Genomic DNA, 18,134 nt, shown 5'->3' on the forward strand with positions numbered 1-18,134 from the left:
ATGCGTGTTTATGGGAGAAGAATCCCTCTGAAGGATCTCTAGTGTGTTCACAGACGACATTGAAACGGTCTGATGCCGCACTTATCATGCAGTGAATCTGACTCAGGCTTAAATTCACCTCGAAATCCCTGATTATTATGTCTCAAGTGAGAGGATTTTATGGAGACGTCCTCCTCTAAAGAACCGTTGGACTTGCCCACATCCATCTGGATGAGAAGTCTTATCCTCTGCTTATCCGCAAGGACATCTCAGGCTTACAAGTTTTAATTTATTATGATCCAACTGAGCAAAAGTTTGTCTACAGCTCAGCGAAAACACAAGCCTTCCATTTTCATGGCTGTCTGCTTGAACATGCTCTCCATTTTATTCATTTATTTGAAGAATCATTATTGATCACACATCACTATTACTATTCCCCATACTTGAACAAAAATGAGTGAATTTGCTAAAAAATAAACTACTCACAATGGCACATGCAAACATCACTCACACATTCTTTAGATAAATTAGATATGATTAATTATATGTAAATATCTCCACTGTTAGCATGTCAATTATCTGTCGTGTTTACATTAGAGGGAACATGCGATCTTTTTAATTGTTTTTGATGTGAGTCATTAAACTCCCAAACATCATGATGTTCATTAGCATTTCATTTTTATATATATTATAATTAGATGAATTATAATGATGATCTTTATATTTACATTTTACACCCATTTAGCAGATGTTTTATCCAAAGTGGTTTACACATGAGGAACGCCACATTTGTAAATGAAGGATATCAATTCTTTGTTTTCCCTTCTGTTGTCTCATATTGAAAGACATCAATCCTCATGTCTCAGAGTCAGAGAATTATATTTTTATGTTGTTTTTTTTCACAGCCGCACATGAGTTTACTACAAAAAAGAAAAGGAAAACAATAAATAACACTACCAGTGAAGCAATGTCATGATGAATGATCATGATCCCTGTGTCTGAAATGCCCGAGCACAAGCTTATGTTGCAGTTAGATGAGTTTGTGGTGCCATCTTGTGGATAATTCTCTCTTAGCGGAGGTGGTTGTTTTAAACAAATATTTACTTCAATTAGTAGCACTTTATTTTAAAGTCCTGTTCCCCATGTACATACTAAATACTTAATTAATTTTACCTCTTTACCTTTTACCTAAACTTACCTCTAAACCTATAACTTAAACCATGTTACTTTATATGTTCTATCTATCTATCTATCTATCTATCTATCTATCTATCTATCTATCTATCTATCTATCTATCTATCTATCTATCTATCTATCTGTCTGTCTGTCTGTCTGTCTGTCTGTCTGTCTGTCTGTCTATCTTTTTTCAATTGCTAACATCCTTTTGTCCGATCTGTTGTCACATTTTACACAACAAGCACATCTATCTGTTATGACCCTTTTACACAAAATTCTGAAATGCTTACTTTTTCTTTTCACACAAGCTTACCCAATACCAAAATCACGGATCTTTCTGGACTTATTTACTAATTCTTGAACATAGCATGACAGAAATGAAGACCTAATGTTTCCAACCTTACTGTAACTATAGCATAAAAAGCCTCTACTTCTCCAACAATTCAAAAGTACTGATTTTTTTTTTTTTTAAATGATATTGAAACAATTGATAAGCATGTTTGTGAGTTATAGTCAGGTGGACATACACAGTAAAAAGGGACTTTTTGATTCAATGTGGATGCAGAACAACCAGTGTTGGGAGTAATGCATTACAAAAGTAATACATTACAGTAACATATTACTTTTTGCTGTAACGCAGTAGTGTAAGGCATTACTAATCAATTTTCAGTAATATTTTACTCGTTACATGTTCAGTGAGGCTTGTATTACAGTTGCATTACAGTGTATTGTCTGCTTTTACTTCTTAAAGGCAACAGACTATGTGAAAGTTTTAAAGCAGTCTTTTAGTGCCAGTTCAGAGCAGTCGCGTCTGTAACATTGTTTTTTCCTCATAAATGCGAACACGAAAACTAAAATAAAATGAATATTTTAAGTTCTATGGAGACTGGAGAGCCAACCCTTCCTCATCCGATTTACGCAGTGTAATTAACAGAATTACAAAAAATGTATTTTGCCTCCTATTTTTTTTTTGTCATGCATGAATGTGTGTCTTTTCCCTAATATTAAAAATAAAACGTAGACTGATATTTGTCTAATGTCTGGAGTCCTTTAAGGAAGTAGCCTATATACATTTCAATACATGTATTTTCTGAGAATTTTTATTTCAAGTTTTGACTGCAAATGTCATGTCCATAATGCTGGACTTCCCCAATTTTAAATAATTTATCCTCAACTAGTTTTGTGGTGTAGGTCTACGTATTTTATAATGTTAGCTTCAAATAATACTAATAGCCTAATTTAAAGATAAGGCAGCATTGGATCTGGACGGTAAGGAGAATAATGCTGGGAGTTGGAAGAGGTGTGTCGCGATTCTGTAGGTTCGTGGATCTGAGTCGTGTGGCGAATCGCGATTTCGGTTTCATATTGCATATCGTTACAGCCCCAAAGTTAAGTTCTACTTAGTTATTTTGGTGAAAGTAACTCAAAAGTAATACATGAGTAATGTAACGCATTACAATTCTGAGACAGTAATATTGTAAGGTAATGAATTACTTTTAAATAACAGTAACAAGTAATAGGCTACCTACTGTATTACAGTTTGGAAGTAACTTGCACAACACTGAGAACAACTCAGAGAAGCAGAGAGAGAGAGAATAAAATAATGTCTGGGCAAGGGGGGGGGGGGAATAGTTGAAGGAGGGAGAGGAGTAGTTAGATCAGGACAGAGAGGGAGAAGAGGAGTTTGGGGAGAGGAGGAAGAATGTGTGCTGGACTGGGCATCTTCCCCTTACACATGTGGAACCTATTACGTATTTTCACTATTTTTAGAAAATAAAAAAGGTGTCTTTTTTTCTCCTCTTAATTTCTTGTTTATATCTCACAGTTCTGAGGGAAAAAAAATGCAAGAAAAAAAGTTGCTCACAACGACTCTATTCTGTGGAGAAAAAAGCTTCCACATAGTAGCCAAAGGCCATGGATATTGGATTTGTTGTTGATCAATGGCAGAAATTTTTTTATGTTTTCATTTCAGTAAAAGCTTCACGTAAAGCCCCAGAAAGCATGTTCTGCTTTGGGAATCATTTGACCAGTGGATGCCCAGAGAAATTCTGTTACTTTCTACTTTTTTTTTAGTAGAGGCTATATGCAGCTTTTCCCTCAAAATAAACGTAACAATACCCTTTTTATTTTACCATTTATGACTAAAACATCTCCTGATGAGCATACTGACACCTTGTCCGCTCACAGTGGGTGCACCTATAAGCCTGTATCCTATTTTTCCCATTTTCTGTCGGGTCGGACTTTTCCCACGCTGTCTGCGGATGTGACGTCAAGCGCGTTTATGTTAAACGTTTCAGATCACTCTGCCACCACCGCTAATCAGCAAGTGGCCTACACTCGCAAGCAGAACACTTTATCTCAAACAATGTTCTTACCTCTGTAAACATAATGTTGACCTCCTTGCAGCAGATGACGTGAAGTGTGCACATAAAAGCGCGCGTTGCGAGAGCAGTTCTGTTTTTTGGCCACAGGTGTCAGTCGCGAGTTTAAATTTCAGGAAACGCATGTAGCCTCTTTAACTATAAAGTAACCACTCATTCACTTTTAGATAGTATGTTGCCAAGAATGGCTTACAGTAAAAGGAAACTGAATCATAAAAAAAATTAAAATAAATAATGCAGTTTTCATAATGCCATCAATTGTTAGTATTCTGACAGTCAATGCGCAATTATTGACCATTAGTCCAGTCATTTTAAGTCAAAATGGGGGTCAACCTTGAACAAATTGCAACATTCGCATATTCATTCTTTTTCTCACGTGAAAAGGGTAAACATTTTAACCTTTAGATAGGCTATCATCATAAAAATCACTAAGTTGATTAATTTATATCAAGACAAACAAAAAATGTATTACAGGTTTACTTTATTATTCATTATTTATTTATGTTTATTACATTTTCATGATGATATCTAAAGGTTAAAATTTTTACCCTTTTCACGTGAGAAAAATAATGAATATGGAATGAATGGGATTCTTCTGGGCTTTTTTTTTCTTTACTCAGGACATATTGAGGATACAAAATCAGTTTAGTTTGCTTCTGTTGCAATTTGTTCAACCTTTTTCATGAAATGACTTTACATGTTCATGTTGGGTAGAAAACTTGTGATAGTGTTTTGACAATTATTCTATTTTGAGTCGGGTTTGCTGTGTTTTGATAGAGTTTGTATTTATTTAACTAAATGTTGTTTTGGCCAGAAAATTAACTATTCAATAATTATGTGTGTGTTAAGAGTTTACAAAAAGTAATTTTAAGTATCAGTAAGCGCCTGTAAAGAACTAAATATGTTATATAGTCCTAAGCTGCGCATGTACCAAGTAGACTCAAGTAGAAAGAACCATATAAAGAACCACATGATTGTTTGTGAATTTAGATTTATGGTGAACTATCAGACAATAGTGTGTTTAATTGAAACAGCCAACGGGGTGTTCGGGGTGAGCGTGCTGTGTGCGTGTCATGTATTGAACTTCATGTCACGTGTGCCGTCATCATACTGTGCTTTTATGACCTGAAGCGTTTGACTGTTTGTCCAATCACTAGACAGACAGACGATGATGGATAATCATTGTGATCCGCTGTCTCTATGTGTCAGATACTGGACAGAGAAACAAACCTGATCTCATCGGATGCTCATCACACTGCTCATCTCAACGCCTCTTCTTTAATAAGGTAAGAGCTGCTTCTTTTTCTTTTAAAGACAAGGCCTAATAAGGTCCAAGATCCAAAAAAAACTAAAACTAATGAAAACCTTCAACCAATCACCATCTATTTGATTTGTAAATTAGTGTTAAAATTTGCTGTTTAAATATATATATATATATATATATATATATATCTCACAGGAAAATTTTTAATTTTAAAAAGATTAATTTTTTAATCAATTGACAGCACTAATATCTATCTATCTATCTATCTATCTATCTATCTATCTATCTATCTATCTATCTATATATATATATATTAGGGCTGTGCAAAAGTTAATTGCGATTAATCACATCCAAAATAAAAGTCTGTGTTTACATAATATATTTGTGTGTGCTGTATATAATTATTTTGTATATATAAATACCTATGCATGCATGTATATATTTAAGAATTATTTGCGCTTAAATTCTGTATATATTTATAAATACATAATATTATATAAATATAAATATTTTAGATATGAATAACACATTTTCTTAAATATATACATGCATGTGTGTGTATTTATATATACAAAATAATTATATACAGCACACACAAATATATTATGTAAACACAGACTTTTATTTTGAATGCGATTAATCGCAATTAATTTTTGCACAGCCCTAATATATATATATATATATTTATATATATATTTGTGAGTCTGTGTGTGTGTATTGATATATGTGTGTGCGTATATATATATATATATATACACTGTATATATTTGTGCTGTCAATCGATTAAAAAATTAACTAGATTAATCAGACATTTTTCTGTGATTAATCGTATTAAATACTTTTTTAAAATATATAATGTAATCATTTCACAGTTAATCCCCAAATTAATGTAGAGACGACATAAAATATTTTTAAATACTTGTTTAATGCCATCTTTTTATGAATGAAGGCCAGTATCACCGATACTAATACTGCTACTGATGTCTCGATGAAAATTATTTTTTCCACCAATTTTAAACATTAATCATAGCCATTCAACATTACTGTGTATTGAAAGCTATGCTTTTTTAAAAACATCTATTAGGCTTCAAAAAATATAACATCTCAGTTAACTTAATTTAAGTGAACTTAAAACAATCCTCACATAAACCAATAATAAAAGTTAACAAACAGTCTGCACTACATAAATTATAAATGAAATATAGATAAATCCTCACTAAAGCTACATAAATTCTTTAGTCAAGAGCAGTGAGTCATTTTATTCTTTGATTAACATTAATGACAGCCCGCATTAGTGGCTGCTGTCGCTTTAAGACCTAATGCTGCTTCACATGTGGATCTCACGCGCGTCTCATTACATTCATTTAAAGTCCCCTTGTGCTGAAAATCAAGTTTTTAATGTTGTTTATATGTCTATTTGGTGTTTTTATTTTGCTTTAAGACAAATCATGTGCAAATTCATAAATCAACACCATTGCTGTCTCAAAAACGTGATTTGAAAGCGCTAGTGTTTCTAATGTCACAAACTACCTTGCAACCAATCACGTGGATCTCTGAGCTGGTGTGAGTGAGTGGAGGTGGGGCTAATTTGCATATTTTTTGCAAACCGCTAGCCAAAGGATGACAGAAAATACGGGTGCTGTCTTAATTGCGTGACGCGTTAAACTGGACAACAATTTATCGCATACAAAAAATAGTGGTAACACTTTATTTCGATAGTCCACTGTAGACATTCTACTAACTATTAGTAACTTTTCAACTACATGTCAGCTAACTCTCATTAGAGTATTAGTAGACTGTCAGCTTAATATCTGCTAACATTTGATTTTGTTGGTCCCAACAGACATTCAACTACAAGTAAACTTATTCACCTAACCTTAACCTGACAGTCTACTATAATATACTAATAGTTTAATGACAGTTAGTTGACATGTAGTTGTAAAGTTACTTATAATTAGTAGAACGTCTAAAGTGACTATCAAAATAACAGGTTTCCAGAACATTTCTGCCATTGTTCAACCAACAAATGGTTTATTTATAGTTTATTTATTTATTGTCTCTGTAGGTTATTTTAAAGTGGGATGTAGGGGAAAGTATTTTTAACTTGTATTGTAACAGCTGTAATATTAATTGGGTCTTTTGACACTGGATCTAAAAAAAAGAGTCATTTCAAGCGGACATGTGTAAATCTGTGGACATTTTCCCCTTCGTATAATCACATCGCGTTCTCCTGCGGATCAATGATGCTGTCAGTCCTGATTATCTGTCTGAGTTGTTTTCTGTCTGGTGTGAAGGACACACATCCTCATATACAGTTACAGTATTGTTTTTACCGTATTAAATGGCGTCTTGCATTACAGTGATTCAGCTTGGGTGGCCAACATTCGTTTCACACAACAGTGATGTTTAACAGTTTGTGTTTCTTTATTCATGAAAGACAAGCAGAAAAGAAAAATCTGTACAGATTTGGAAAAATCCATTCGTATATAAATTGTAACATTCAATTCATTTTTACACATTCTGATCTTGTGTATGAAAAAGGCTTTCTAAAGAACCAGAGAGTGAACACTTGTCAATAGGAATGATTTAAAAGATTTATTTATTTTTTTTGTCAATATTTGCACAAATAATTTTTGTCCTGGGTTTTGGAGCTTTGTTAAAGCGCGAGTGTGTAACTCAAGAATCGATTCAGTGCGATTCGTGAACAAATCATTCAGACCAGTTTTGTGAACTGAATCAAAAGATTCGACTCATGAATCGAATATCCCTGCAGAATATACACAACACTCTTTTAATTAGTTATTCCTTCAGTTTAATTGTTTTTATGGCCTTTTTTACTGTTTTTGGGAGGAGATTGAGGCTGGACGCCAGCTGGATTTGAACCTAGAGCATGGCTCTCTTTATGGGATTTTTGTAATGCAGAAATGTGGGACACGGCTACTGCTTCTGAATGTATGAATCGATCAATTATGTGACAGTGTGTGACATAAGAGAGCCGCGTTTGTGTGTGCGCGCGCACTGACAGTGGAAATCCTCCCCTCATTATGCCAATGCATTGGGTTTTCCTTTCCCACCAGCGACAGGGACATTGATCTCATGAAGCTGCAGGTCCACGTGTCACATCGTGCTGGGTTCTTTCAGGTCCTCTTACGGTCACTGAAGCTGAGACTGTGAGACCATGCTGGAGGCATTGAAACGAATGGCTGCTGTAACTAGCTAAACCAAATAAACGTAACCAATAAGCACAAATTAGATGTGTGTAAATACACAGAGGTCATATAAAGTGCTTTTCTAACTTTAATTAGGAAATTAGCTAATAGATATCGCCATACTTCACCATACAACAGTTACTTCAACCAAACTACCACTGGCTTTTTAAATTTTTTTTTATATTATTGTCTGAGGTCAACTTATGACGTTTGCTTGTTTTTGCATTCAAAAACATCAAAATAAATAAGTATTTTTTAAGTATTATTATTTAAGTAAATAAGTATTTATATTTGTAAACGGCATGTTTAACCCTCTGGGGTTGTTCGTTTCAGAGTCGCACTCGGGGTGTTCGGGTCCAAATGGACCCAAAGGGTCGGGATTCATATTTAAAAAAAAAAAAATGATTTTTTTTTTTTACTCGTTTTTTATAATATTTTTTCTTTTCTTTTTTGGTGTTTTGAGAAAATTTCAAAAATAAAAAAATATATATAATTAGTATTAATGCAATAATTATGACAACATTTCCCCCCATTGAACATAATAGAAAAAAATATTTAAAATTATTTATTTATTTATTTATTATTAAAGCTGTATTTTATTTTAGAGTCAAGCCTAGGCCTCATAAAAGCAATTTTTGAAATGAGATGGATGCCATCTGGTGGACAAACTGAGCATTTTAAAAATGCAAAACACATGTATAATCTGAATTTTTTGGTGTGTTTGTGTATAAAAGTGTGTGTGTGTGTGTGTGTCTGGATGTGTCTGTTTTGCACTCTTGATGTTTTATAGATTCACCCCTTCACTGTTGTGTGCTTTTTTTCAAGATCGTGGCTGATTTGTAGATTGTACGCATAAAAAAACTCAGTATTTTCACATTTTTGAAAATTTCCCATTCACTTTCCATGTGTTTCCAACACCCCAAGTGTGACTATTTTTTTTGCAACCACTTAGACTACTCGCATCCTGTCCCCAATTTTTTGGGTGTTCAAATACCAAATACTAACAAAGTCACCAAATTTCAGACCATTCCGAGGAAGCTGTGATTTAAAAAAAAAAATTATTTAAATTCTTCGGGTCCATTTGGGCCGAACAACCCCAGAGGGTTAATTGCTCGGTAGCTCGATCCGGTTTGTTAACACAAGGTAGGCCTATGTTATTTAGCTATGCGTGTAATGCACAAATTGGTGGGCGGGGCTAAATCGGAAAAAAACTAGTCGTTTGCTGAGCCTGGTGTCAATAAAAGCATTTTCAGTTCTGAATCTTACAGGATATTCTTATAATATGATGATCTCTGAGATGTCAAAAGCTCAAGGAAATTTTTATTTCTCAGTTCATCACCCCTTTAAGACAATTCTATAGTTTTCTGAAATGTTATGTTAAAGTATGCAAATGTGGCATTATCTTATAACAGAAATTTTGTATCATTTCGTTGACATTAGAGTTAAAAGGAATTTTGAAAATTCGTTTTTTATTGTAATTGAAATCTAGTGACTCAAATAGTGTAATAAAATACTTAAAAATGCTGTGCCAGTGCATGAAAAAAGTTTTGCCTGTACTGTCTCGCCTTAATTGTATGTCTGTTATTTGACAGGATGGACCATGAGTCGCATGGCAGCAGGAAAAGTGGTCACCGCAGCAGACACAATGAGGATGAGGATGGTGAGAGGATGATCATTTTTTAAGTTATATCTTGGTAGATGTACCTGACCTACAAAACAAAGAAACTTGCTAAATAATTTTTGTTAACAGTTTTTTTTCCAATGATCAAATTGTTCAATTATTTTTTACAAATGTATTTATTTATTTTCAATATTTGTCACAGAAACAATAATAACATATAAAATATACATATAAGCATGTAAAGATATATTATATTATATTATATTATATTATATTATATTATAACAAAAATGTATCCCACTGTTGATGGAATTCAATTTTGTGATGCTATTTTCATCAAGAGGTGCATCCTTGTTTGGTCAAGATCTTGTATTGTCAGTGCAAGAGTCCAGCACTCTGTAAAGTCTCCTCCAGCACATCCCAAAGACTCTCAATGAATCTCAATGGACTGAGAGGAGACGATTGGAAGTGATTCTTGTGAAAATGATTCTTCATGATCCTCACAACCATTCTTTCGCAATCTGAGCCTGATGAATCTTGACGTTGTCATCCTGGAATATAGCCATGATGCATCTCATACATGATTGTTTAAGAAATGAAGAGCTACACACTCCATCAATTAGGGTTAGAAGAACTGTTGCCAAACATATAACATGCTAGAAACATCATAATCACTTAAATAATGATCCAATCATTGACACATTGACTTGAAATCCAAACAGTGACTGTTTTTTTTTGGCCAGGCAGTGTATAAATAATACACAATCACACACACATATATGGTGATGAATCATTGAATCGCTTTTGAACCAGAAGGAACTTGTTTGCTGTAATGAATCTTACTGGGGTGTGAACTGTACTAACAATATATTGAATAGTAACTCACCGGTCTTTCGTTCTCTGGTTTTAGAGTCCGTCTACGTTGACGTCCCAGTGCCACGGAGCTACAGAAGGAAGCGCAGGCATCACAGGCACACGTCACGGCATTCCCACGACCGTGACGGCAAGGAGAAACACCACAGCAATCACGAACACCAGGATCAAGAGGAACTATGTGATCCAGATGAAGGGGAGCAGGATTCAAACGAGCTCTCTGACATCAACTTCACCAGTGAGCTTCTCTTAAACATTATTCTCCACATATCACAAAAGGTCTATAGTTTCTATAAAAATACAATTAAATACAGTTCAATGTTATTTTAGCATCAGTGAGATACTATTTATTAGTCGATAGTCCACTTTAGACATTCTACTACTAACTATAAGTAACTTTGCAACTACTGTACATATTAATTAGCTCTCATTAGAGTATTAGTAGACTGTTAGGTTAGGTACGTTGACATGTACTTGTATCATCACAATAATGCAGATTACACGATTTTAGCCCGATTTTGGCATGATCCGTTTGACGTAGGGTGTTGTGGGGATTCGTAAACGACAACGGCCGTCAGGACGCAAGATTCAATCGTATCATCTTGTGTAGTGTGTCAACCTACGTCGCGTCTGCGACGCTTCACGACATCATGACAAAAAGACTAGTATGTTTTTGTTTTTTTTCAAAAAAATTTAACGGTCGTCCACGACGGTTCTGTCTCATGTATGAGGTTGACCAATAGGAGCACAGAAGCTTTTCCGTACACAACTTTCAAAAATGACGAAACAAAAGAGAGACGATGGTGCTAACGTTAAAACTAAAAGTAAAAATATATAAGAAAACAATATTTTACCTCAAGTTCTCTTTGGAGGATTGACAGCCCATACTGTCCTCTTCGAGCAATCCAGGAACGTGTCCATTGTCGGGTTTTCTTTCTTTTTTTTACTTTTTTCTGAACACAGGACAGCCAATACAACACTCACCGCTTCATCCGTTGTTTGTTTACGTTTGTTTCCGGAAGTCACTTGCTACTAGTTTCGCCTTGTCAACGTTAAAGACGGCATGCGATGACTGGTCAGGAAGCAACGTGTAGTCTGACATGTCTTGTCCACGACACCACAAGATTTTAGGAGTCAAAATTGCTTAATCTGACACAGTGACTATCGTAACAGAGAAAAAAAATTGTGTAATCTGAACCAGGCATAAAGTGTTCGATATTAAGCAGATAGTCTACTAATACTCTAATGGTAGTTGACCAACGCATTCTCATCCCAAAGCGCCATATAGGACGCTTTTGCAAAAGCGTAAATATCCAACGCACATGGCACCCTTTAACGTCTAATGAGACGCTTCGGTTTTGGTTAAGTTTAGGTATGGTGTAGGGTAAGGGTTAGACCACTAAGGGGGCGCCTTCTGCCCAAATATATCTGGGCTCAGTTGACATGTAGTTGCAAAGTTACTTATTAGTAGAATGTCCAAAGCGGGCTATGTTACATATTTTCTTTTTAATAATTTGAATTGGGGTTTTATTTTTGTATTCTTCGTTTTTATTTTAAATTTAGTTAAAGTTTTATCAATTTTGTTGTGTTTTTGCCATTATTTATTGTTTCATTTTTATTATCGTGTACCGGTAATTATTTGTATTAAACTAACTTTAAATGAAAAATGTTGCTTTGGCAACCAGCTGAGATAAATAAATATTTTATCTCAAGTAACATTTTTTTTTATAGTTTAATTTTTAGTTAACTATATGGTAACTTAATTTTAAGGTGACGTATTTAGACGTTACTGCATGTAATAACTGTAAATAACGCACAATTACAAGTAACTAATCCTAAACCAAAGCCTAAGACTAAAGATAACTCTAAAATAAGTACATGTAGTTAATAAATATTACTCAGTATTCATTTGAGTAAGTGCAATGTAACTACTTCACCTTAACCCCCTGAGGTCGAGTAACTCGTCGCCGTGTTATGCTGGTTAATGCAATGCAAATATCAAAATAATGAATCCTTAACTTTGAAATATGTATGATAAAATGTATTGGCTACTTTAAAAATAATACTTTATATGGAAAAGGAATTTTCGTTTCAAGATGTTTCCAACTGTAATTTTGAACCAATTCTACACAATTGCCTATATAACCTATTCAACCAAGATTTGTTTCCAGGTATGACAAAAAATAGATTTTTGACTTTCATTTATATTTTGATTATATTATGATTACATTTTTTCTTGTCTAACTCACCTGAATGAAAGGCTCATTATTATGCGGGTCTTTGTTTCTCCGGTGAGAATCACCTAATTATAAATGATGGCTGGCCTGTTCACGCCCATTCGCATATTGCCTTGGCAAACAAAAATGTTTTTCACAATATAACCCAATTCACAGTTTTATGTGAACGATTAAGGATGTTTTTCAGATCATTTTGAAGAAAAAACTCTAGGCCACAACATCCATTAGTCAAAAGTATTGTGGACGCATATTTCATATGTGTTTTGTGGCCTTATTTCAGGAACTTTCATTTTTAGTTTTTTCAATAACCACGCATAAACAATATTCTCTCAAAAATACAAACATGTACATACATGTTGCTCACATATTATGGTAGCCCCGTTTCTGCTAAATATAGTGTAATTTCACCTGTGCTATATAAGCAACTGAAAAGCACAACTGTCAGGGCATCTCAAAACATCTAAAGGACCCCAAACACCCCCTAGACCTCAGAGGGTTAAAATAAAGTGTAATAATACAGTTACTGATACAGTTACAGCTTTAAAATAACATTAGAATTATTGATGGAAACATGTCTGAGAGTTGCTTGAGGATTTAGAATTAAATTCTGAAGTGAGAGAGAGAGAGAGAGAGAGGGAGGGAGGGATCAGCAAAGCTTGAGGAGGAGAAAAACACTTGCTGGGCCTTTCATGCGTGTGGCACTTTGGCCTGCTTTAGTTTTCAGGAATGGCAAACATTACTGAATAGAAAAGTTCAAGAACAAGAGCACGTGCTCACAGGGAAGGTGCATATAAAATGAGGGAAAAGGCCTGACGGATTCATCGAAAAGAGGCTGAAGTCAACAGGTGGACATTTCAGAATAGTTATTGTGGATCTTTTTGATTCAATGAAACAATAAACGCGGGATTTCCCGAAGGATGGAGCAGAAACAGCGTAGGTTGACGGGCTCGTTCAGTATTCAGGACTCTATACAGTCACTGACGTCCAGTCTGGGCTCTCAGGACACTCTTCTGAGCAGCTGTACAGGTACAGGTCCTCTTCATCTCTTTTCCTTACTATTGCGGACACTTATACTCCCAGAGAGTTTCTTTCAGACTAAATGCAGACTAAAGACACATTTGTTTGTTCAGGCGTTCAATTAGCTACTTGTGGGTTGATATGATCATGTACTGTCTATGCTTTTATTGTGTGTATTTTATTATATTAATTGTTTTGTTGTGAAGCACTTTGTGGCCCTATACCTGTGAAAGGTGCTATATAAATAAACTTTTACTTACTTACTTACTTTCTGTAGAAACAGTGGTCAGAGTTACTGGTTTGGAGTTTGATACTGGTAACTGGACCATGTTGAGTCTTAGTTAATCTATTAGAAAGTTTTTTTGCTGATACTGTAATAACAGTACTGAAGTCACAAGGTTGGTTGATGATTGTAGGACAATATTTTTCTTTTCTTTTCTCTTCTCTTTTTTGACATTTCAACACATATATGTACTCCGTAAATAACTTTTCATTAGGATAGCACTTAATGCCCTTCCTTTTTGTGCAATATTTTAATATATTTGAAAAAATTATATGTACATACTATATGGTTAGGTTTAGGGATAGTTGCATGTAATTATGCATAATTTATAGTTATTAATACTTTTAAAGGGTTAGTTCACCCAAAAATGAAAATTAAGTCATTAATTACTCACCCCCATGCTGTACCAACCCCGTAAGACCTTCGTTCATCTTCGGAACACAAATAAAGATATTTTTGATTGAATCTGAGAGCTGGATCACTCTTCCATAGACTGCGTAAGGGACTGGCTCTTGACGGCCCATAAAGTCATTAAAGAAAAGGTTTAAATATTCCATGTGCCTACAGCGGCTCAATTATAAGTTTATCAAGCGACGAGACTACTTTTTGTGCGAAAAAAACATAAATAACGACTTTATTCCACTATTCCATTACTTCCTTATGGGCGCATGCGCGAGAACTGAGACGAGGACGTTCTTCTTCGACTACTTTTTGTTACCGGGTGCTCACCGTTTAGGAGTTTTACCGCCCCCTACCGTATAGGATGATGTGCTGATATATCTGGAAGCGCAAAACTTTCTGTTTACAAGCAGAGGAAGATGCGCGCTGTACATACGCTTTTCAATTAGCGTATTTTCCGCACTATAAGGTGCACTTAAAAGCTTTTAATCTTCTCAAAAAACGACAGCGTTCCTTATAATCCAGAGCGCCTTATATATGGATCATCATTTTATACGGTAGGTGGTGGTAAAACTCCTAAGCGGTGAGCAGCCGGTAACAAGAAGTAGACGAATGAGAATGTCCTCGTCTCAGTTCTCGCGCATGCGCCCATAAGGAAGTAATGGAATAGTGGAATAAATAAGTCGTTATTTATGTTTTTTTCCCACAAAAAGTAGTCTCGTCGCTTGATAAACTTATAATTGAGCCGCTGTAGGCACATGGAATATTTAAACCTTTTCTTTATTGACTTTATGGGCCGTCAAGAGCCAGTCCCTTAGGCAGTCTATGGAAGAGTGATCCAGCTCTCAAATTCAATCAAAAATATCTTTATTTGTGTCCCGAAGATGAACGAAGGTCTTACGGGGTTGGAACAGCATGGGGGTGAGTAATTAATGACTTAATTTTCATTTTTGGGTGAACTAACCCTTTAATATGTAACAAGGACACTGTAAAATAAAGTGTTACCATTTAATCTTATTATTATTTACTTTTGTCTTTTCGTTTGGATATGGAAAATGAGCCACACATCAGGTTTAATGAGATTTGCCCATTGCCGCTGGATGTAAAGACACATTTCTGAGATCAATCGACAGCCTTCAATAATAATTTGCGTCAAACTTTCTTTAAATGTTCAGTAGTGTCAATATTGGCATGATTATGCTCCTATTTAAACTTGAAATTGAAACACATCATCTGTTGGGAATGCATGTTTCTGTATATTTCTCAAGAAGAAATATCATCTGGAGTCAAAATGTTTTAAGGTCAGTAAGCAAAGACCGACCTGTCGATTAATTCTACGGCAACATGCACATTATAGACCATTTCACAAGATGTAAACAACACTGGTCCAGAAGCACTTCCTGTTTCAGTGTTTTAACACTACATAAAAGCTGGGATAAAACACAGACAACAGAACATTTAAAACTGAATCAAAAAGTTAAACAAACATCTTTAAGATGTTTTCTTTACATGTGAAATAAAGAAAACAGTTACAAACTGAAACAGGAAGTGCTTTTACATCTTGTGAAATGGTCTATATCAACAGCTAACCTCTAATATCTATGACTCTATCAAAGTTTGACGGAGGTGTATGAGCTATAAATAAGCCGGTGCGTTGTACTCTACTCTGCATTGGCATTCTACAACCTCACGTATTTGTGATTTTTACTTTGGGATTAGAAGGATTACATGGAGAAAAACACCCACGTGCTAATAATCCTGAGGAAAAGCCAGAGATTGAGAGGAAGTTCACAAAAAGATTGTCATGCTTGAGCTCACAGGCACCGACTTGCACCTCGAGTTTTAATAGCTTGCTCTAAACTCCAGATTTAATACACATAACGTTAGATTTTAGTAACCTCCACTGGAACTTATATTATGTAAGCTGACTTTATACCTAAAATATAAAGTCGATCATTTTGATTAAATCAGTACAGGTCTATCGACATTAGATATTGATTCTGGCATTGTACATCAGATTAGATTAAGCCACTGTCATGTGGTTATTTCAAATAATCCACTGCTTTCCGATATCAGATTTATGCACATTTAGACTAAGATATTTATCTTCAAAGGAGGATTATTACGATATTTATCTTTAAACAATCCTGTTGATTTGATTCTGACTTGCATGACTCGAGTGAAGAGTTGAGCTGGATTCGGTGAGTTCTCAGATCTGAAAGCTCAGTGATTATACTCGTTCTGATTAGATACATGAATTATGATCGGATCGTTGATGGCCTTGGGGAGTTGTTGTGCATCGTAATATACAGATTTCAATTCAGATTGAGCTGAAGGCAAAACAACAGCCAGACTTATTCGACATACAGTCCAGTAGGCTTCTGTTTAATGCAAAGAATCAAACTCTGTTGTACTAGGATGTGTTGAGCTACAGGCCATTATTGACACATTTCCATGGACATTTTTTAATTTCTTAATGCTCTATTGCTTGCAAGAGTTAGTTTGGATATAAGCATCTGCAGTTTCTTTTCAGTTACATGATTTTGATTTTCACATGGCAGTTTTACAAAATACAATATCTTTAGATTGAAAGAAAGACCCAAGCCATACATAACCACCCACAACGCCTTAGCAACACCCTGGCAACCACTCTCAACAAACTAGCATCATGCAAATAACACTGCTGTTCATTTATTTATTTTTTTCGGCAAGAATTCATTAAATTGATCTAAAGGGACAGTAAAAGCTTTTAACAGTGAAGTAATTTTATTTCAAACAATGGGCTATATGCACGCATAAGTTCCGCATTTGACGCAAGGATGCTCGTCAGTTTCCAGTTGGGGAGATTTAAGCGGAGGAAAACAGAGGAAAACGGGATTATGGCAGAGTCTTCAAAATTCACTGTTCTCCCGTCTTTGAAACAAAACTTTCATACGTTTAGATGTAATTTTATATATAGTTATGTTTCATTTTAAAAAGAAGCATAAACACAACGAGGGGTGTCTGTTTTGTCTGTTTTTTTTGTGTGTGTTTTTTTGTTTGTTTTTTTTTTACTAACGTTTCTTTAGTATAACCATGGAGTATAAAATTCAATATAAATTCTTGGTATTGTATTGAATCGGCGGAAGTTCAGCATCCTTAGACCTTCACCGGAAATACAGCCGTGCATAGAGCCCATTGTTGTTCAATAATAATCAGAAAAAAATTCTTTAGCAGCAAATCATCATATTATAATGATTTCTGAAGGATCATGTGACACTGAAGACTGGAGTAATGATACTGAAAATTCAGCTTTAATCACAGGAGTACAATACATTTTATAATTTATTAGAATAGAAAATGGTTACTTAAAAAAAAAAAAATTACAACATTACTGTTTTTACTGTATTTTTGATCAAATAAACGCTGCCTTTGTGAGCATAAGAGACTTCTTTCAAAACCATTAAAATCTTGCAGACCCGACAGTTTTGAATGATACTATATATATATATATATATATATATATATATATATATAAATATGAAGAGTTCAGATCCAAAAGCCTCTAAATGCCATTTGAAATTTTCTTCTTTAATGATGATTTTTATCAAAATTGTATATTTAAGTTCAGTAATTTCACTTAAATAACAATTAATAGGTAATTATCATTGCCATTTAAGTGAAATCACTGAACTTAAATATACAAGCTTGATAA

The 18,134-nt window shown here is 34.6% G+C and overlaps 1 protein-coding gene across 7 annotated transcripts in view; it reads left to right on the top strand.

Moving 5' to 3' along the window:
• The window catches only part of slc4a5b (solute carrier family 4 member 5b), a 56,476-nt gene that overhangs the window by 316 nt on the left and 38,026 nt on the right, over positions 1 to 18,134 (top strand). For 5 of the 7 annotated variants that reach the window (XM_039677004.2, XM_039677006.2, XM_089126534.1 and 2 more), the window contains exons 2-4: positions 4,747 to 4,823; positions 9,603 to 9,670; positions 10,542 to 10,742. In XM_039677004.2, the coding sequence (XP_039532938.2) occupies positions 9,604 to 9,670; positions 10,542 to 10,742 (268 nt within the window). In that variant the 5' untranslated portion in view covers positions 4,747 to 4,823; position 9,603. Of the gene's footprint in view, positions 1 to 4,746; positions 4,824 to 9,602; positions 9,671 to 10,541; positions 10,743 to 13,423; positions 13,768 to 18,134 lie in introns of those variants that run through there. The other 2 variants (XM_039677013.2, XM_039677014.2) reach the window with 1 other exon arrangement.

This window comes from Pimephales promelas, chromosome 23 (assembly GCF_988280905.1).
Source record: "Pimephales promelas chromosome 23, fPimPro1.hap1.1, whole genome shotgun sequence".
Taxonomy (NCBI): Eukaryota; Metazoa; Chordata; class Actinopteri; order Cypriniformes; family Leuciscidae; genus Pimephales; species Pimephales promelas.